This window comes from Beta vulgaris, chromosome 9, assembly GCF_026745355.1.
Source record: "Beta vulgaris subsp. vulgaris cultivar EL10 chromosome 9, EL10.2, whole genome shotgun sequence".
Classification (NCBI taxonomy): Eukaryota; Viridiplantae; Streptophyta; class Magnoliopsida; order Caryophyllales; family Amaranthaceae; genus Beta; species Beta vulgaris.
The window spans coordinates 43,279,194-43,284,613 of record NC_079210.1 but is presented as its reverse complement, the minus strand read 5'-3'; the positions used below and the strand labels follow the sequence as shown (position 1 = coordinate 43,284,613).

General features: G+C 34.0%; 1 protein-coding gene across 1 annotated transcript; it reads left to right on the top strand.

The window, feature by feature from the left end:
* On the top strand, positions 1–696 carry LOC104904202 (uncharacterized). The gene has a single exon (XM_010692398.2). It carries the CDS (start codon positions 1–3, stop codon positions 694–696), a length of 696 nt encoding a protein of 231 aa, XP_010690700.2.
* Positions 697–5,420: the final 4,724 nt, after the last annotated feature.

The following is a 5,420-nucleotide window of genomic DNA, read 5'->3' as shown; positions in this document are numbered from 1 at the left end:
ATGGATAAGGTAGTAATTCCTTGCTCTCACGACCACCTTAAAAACTTACCGCCATCACCCAGTACGCCTTCTTCTTCCCACATATTTGAAGTTAGCTTCATTCGCAAAGTTTTTAAAAGATTGATCATATGTGATCTTAACGGCGAAGAATTAGCCATCACACCACTTCGTCCATGTCCTTCCCGCAGTGTATCTTTCCCCTATAACCCATTTTGTCCTTCTTGTCGCTCAAAACTCGTAACCTTCTTATTGTCTGTAGGAGATAGTGTACTGAATTCAAATGCTTTTGTGGTAACTATACCAGTCGGGGTCGAAAAATTGCTAGACGAAAACCGTGATAACCTTCGTCCTAATGAGATAACAAATTATGTTATCGCAATGGATCGTATATATAGTAGAAGGCGTTATTGTAGTGATGAAGAGGCTAGGGCGTTGCTGGAGAGCGAGGCGGTGGATTCAGAGGCGGTGAAACCTAGTCCGGCTAGCGAGGCAGCTATCGAGGCGTTGGAAAGGTTGGATGGTGGAGGAAAAGAGGTTGATTGTTCTATTTGTCTTGAAGAGGGAGGTACGATGATGAGCGTAAGGTTGCCTTGTAAGCATGTGTTTCATGAAGGTTGTATTGTTAAGTGGCTTCATCAAAGTAATGTTTGCCCTCTTTGCCGCTACAAGTTGCCGGTTGACGATGTTATTGTTTAAAGAACACTTCTTTTCTTGTTTTTTTAGTTGGTAGACAAGATGAGTTTAATTTTTTTTTAGGGTGTATTTGATGTTTAAAGTGGTATATATGAATTTGTCAATGTTTTGATTGGTATTTTTCAAGCAGTTCAACGAGTTCCTTTCTTCTTTACTCATGTTCCATCTTTTTCCTGAGCATCTCTTTTATGGCTTTATTGTTTTGGCTTTCTCTGTTTGTTTTTGATGCAATTCATTTTTGTGTTTTTTTTTTTTTTGTTGTGTGCGTAATGCATCTGATTTCAGGAATTAGAAGTTGAACTACATCTCATCACTTGCATCATGGACAATGTTTTGAGTTTTAGGGCTTGTTACTATAAGGTGTTTGTTGTGTGAATGTTTTTTTGTGTGTGTGTATCATTATCTGTGTTAGTGAAAGAGGAGCAAATGGTCATAGACAATGGACTTCAAAATCGAAATACTAAAAAAAAAAATGATCTAAAGTCTCTATGACCTTGTAGATCTCCTATAAGAGCGAGAAAGACCGTGTATTACTACCCTATATATATAATGCAACAAACTATATTCATATGTTCCAAGTTTTTCAATATGTTTATTTTTACATCCAAGCCAGGCTAAATGTCATATGTACATAGGAATATTAAGTGTATTGTTTATGATCATATCCTAAGTATTGTATATAGGTTATTGTTTTGACCGCAGTTTTTAAGACTGTTTTAACCGCAGTCCTTATGCTTTATTCCACTAGTGATTATTGATACATCAATAAAAGATGTGACCTATGGAGTATCAAGTACCACCCTAGGAAAATTTGATCATATAATTAACCATAGAGATTCCTCTGTTAAACATGGTTAGAGGGTTTAATCAGGAGTTTAATGGCTTATGGATTTGCAATGATATATGCACTAGTACAAAAATGTTGATTTATGTTGGATATGGGACCCCCATTTGTGTTGTTTCCAAGTCCAACGCAAATTGTTGTGTTTTTATGAAAGAAGAAAATCAAAGGTATTGTTGAGTTTACATATTGCATTAAGATTCCAAACCAGATTGCAACATTCAAATTGCAACATATTGTTGATTCTTTCTACCACCATTTAGATTGTAACATAATAAAAAATAAAAAAAAGATTAAAATAACAACTCCACCACCATTCATATTCCAAGCCATGATTTTTTCTCTCTACAACTGTCATGTGTTCAAAAAACATGAATATATATATACAAAATTCAGAAACAATTTTCCAATCTTTTTGCAAAAGAAAAAAAAATACAAAATTCATCTCTAACTAATACTAGTTCTTAATTGTTCTTCGTAATATGTAGCTTCCTTTTCCATCCTACAAATAATCAAAGAAAAATAATTTAGATGGAATAAATAAATGAAAAGTACAAAAAAATACAAGAAAGTAGATAACAATGATATTATGAATTTAAAGCCCCAAGTAAGTAACATTGATGCATTTCAAATAGAATGCAATTACCTATAAAGATGGATAAGGAAAGGAGGAAGAGATGTTAATCTTCTTCTTCTTCACCTATGCAACATCTGGTCAATGCTTCATCCAGTCATCTCATTAGAATCCTATAGTTTCCATTTGTCCTGCTCAATTTCATAGCATTAGCAATTAAAGAATATTAGGTTATCTCCATTGGTAACTGATTGACCATTCCATCAATCACTGAGGAATAAAAACAGGATTAAAATTGATATTAACAACTGTACATATTCAAGCGCACACACATAAACACAAAAATTTACTACAAGTATTAGGTTTTTGGGAATGAAAGAGATAATTTGAACGGTATACTCCCTCTGTTTCCTAAAGATCTTCCCTCTTTCCGTTTAAGTGCGTTTCCAAAAGATCTTCCCTCTTTTACTTTATTTCTTATTTGGAATTTGTTTTCCCCTTTTTACCATCTCATGTCCCTATCATATGGTCCACTATTACATTATTAATTCAATTTTACTCCCTTTCTCTTTCCTACTTTAACTCATTTTTATTTGTTTATTTATCTTAACCCCTTTCTCTCTCCTACTTTACCCACCCCACACCCCACACCCCACACAAGTGGATCCTCCTTGGTATCTGTAGGAACGTTAATAAGGAAGATCTTTAGGAAACGGACGGAGTAATTCTTTAACGTTGAAGGTAGCAACTAGACCTTAAAGTTATACACAAGGATAAGCAATGGTTATTTTGTCTTTGATTTTCCACTCATTTGGACTAGTTGAAAGCTGATTATGAGTTTCAAGCTATGAGATATAGAAAAGATTGTCTCTTTTTGTGGACAAAATTCAAAAGTTTATGCTTCCTATGATCAGTCCTTTATTTATCTTGGTTCTCTTAGAACATCTAGCCTGTTAGCTAACAATGAGTGAAACCGATCCAGATCCGATCCAAAAAAAATCTGGATCGTATCGGAACGAATATTCGAAATTTTCGGATCGGATCATTGGATATTCGGAAACAAAAAAAATGAAATTTTCAAAGGAAAACTTCATAAAACAAGTTCCGGATCGGATCATCGGATATCTGGTATATATTGAAATCGGATGTTTCGGATATTCGAAAATGAAAAATTCTGATCCGTATCCGATTCAAAAAATTTCGGATATCTGATATGAAATATTCGAAAATTTTCAAATATTTGTTATGAAATATCCGAAAACTAAAAAAGCGGGTCGGGTATCCAAAATATCGGATCGGATCGACCGGGTCAGATACTTATGAACACCCCTAATATGAGCTATTGATTTTTTTTTTTCAATATTGAAATTGCTCAAACTCTGCATTGTAGGGTTCTTGTAGAACTCTAGACACTAGTAGAATAAATGCTACTTGTTGCGGTTAAAAAGTGCCCTATTGCTGCGGTTTTGGGCGCGCAGCAATTAAGAGGGCAGCAATAGGTATTAATTATATTGCTGCGGTTTAAAACCGCAGCAATATCTAACATATTGCTGCGGTTTTAAGCATAAAACCGCAGTAATATCATCATTTTTATCATAAAAAATCCAATATATTGCTGCGGTTTCTGGTCAAAACCGCAGCAATATGACCTGGTATAGAAATTTTTTTTTTTTTTTTTTTGCATTTTACAATTAAATTTAAAAAATAATAACCAACAACAAATTCATCCGCTATCAATCTCTCATTCAAGGAGACTATTGCTGCATTAAAATGCAACTAAACCAAACAAAAAATTTATTCTTAAAAAATAAAAGGAACAGAAAAAAAAGCAGTAAGCAGTTTAAATGAAATCAAAACGACCAAAGGCTAACGAAATTATAATCAAACTAGATCTAAAAAATGAAATCAACATCAATAACCAAACTAGATCTAAAAAATGAAATCAGCATCAAAAACCAAAATTAAACTAATTTATCAGTAACTCTGCTCTTAACATAATTTATCGAAAAAAAAAACGAAAAAGAGATCTAAACATCAGATCTAAATAAAAATGAAAAAAACTGAAAAAAGGAAAAAAAAATCAGATCTAAACAAAGCAGCGGCGAGATCTCGAATTGTGAGCGACGGCAAGGTCGACGGCGAGGTTTCGGACTGAGCGACGTGAGGCTTCGCACTGAGCGACGGTGAGGCTTCGCACTGAGCGACGGTGAGGCTTCGTACTGAGCGACGACGACTTGTGAGGTCTTCTGGGCGACGACGATTTGCGAGAAGAAGAGCAAACGTCAGCGAGAAGATGAAGAATGAACGCCGACTGTTTGAAGACGCCGGCGAGCAGATGAAGAACGAGCGAACTTGAGTGAGTTTGGGAGGTGAGAAGGTGAGAGAATTAAGAGGCGTGAAAAGTGAAAACGAGGTGAGAAGGTGAGCGAGTTGAGAAGGTTTGAGAGGATGAGAGGTGAGAAGGTTTGAGAGGATGAGTGAGGTGAGAAGGTTTGAGAGAATTAAGAGGCGTGAAAACTGAAAACGCGCTCAGCTAACCCTAAATATATACAAGGAACTATTGCTGCGGTTTTGGCAAAAACCGCAGCAATATATTTAAATAATATATTTTTTTAATTATTTTAATATATTGCTGCGGTTTCTGAAAAAAACCGCAGCAATATATCCTAGTCAAATAGTCAAACTTTTCAAAAGTTATCTACGACACTATATTGCTGCGGTTTGCGGTCAAAACCGCAGCAATATGGATATTTTTATTTTTTATTTTCTTTTTACGTGATATATTGCTGCGTATGGATAAAACCGCAGCAATATTATCGCAGCAAATAGCATTTATTCTACTAGTGAGAGGATCCAAACACCAGCCTTACTCACTTTAACCGAAACAATTTAGTATTCCAATAAAAAATATCAAGGAAATTTTGTTGTCACGACAAATATTAAAATCTATAGCGATATGATGAAAAAATTAGAGTATGAACCTTAGAATATTATAGAGAGCTCCAACTAAGCATGACATGTCATTCTTTTTAATTTTTATTTTTTAAAAAAAATAGTGTTTGACATAGATATAATTACATATAAGATTTTTCTTAAGAAGTGAAGATTACACTCTGATTTTGAATAAACAACCTAAATTATTCAATTATATAAACTGAATATAACTTTTGCTACATATAATTCGCAATATATTTTTTTTTTACCATCGAGAGTGTTTGAAATAAGTTCCCTATACAATGAAGTATATTTTACAACTTATGAATATATATATTTATTTAGATGAACAATAACATATATTTTCTACTTATTTTA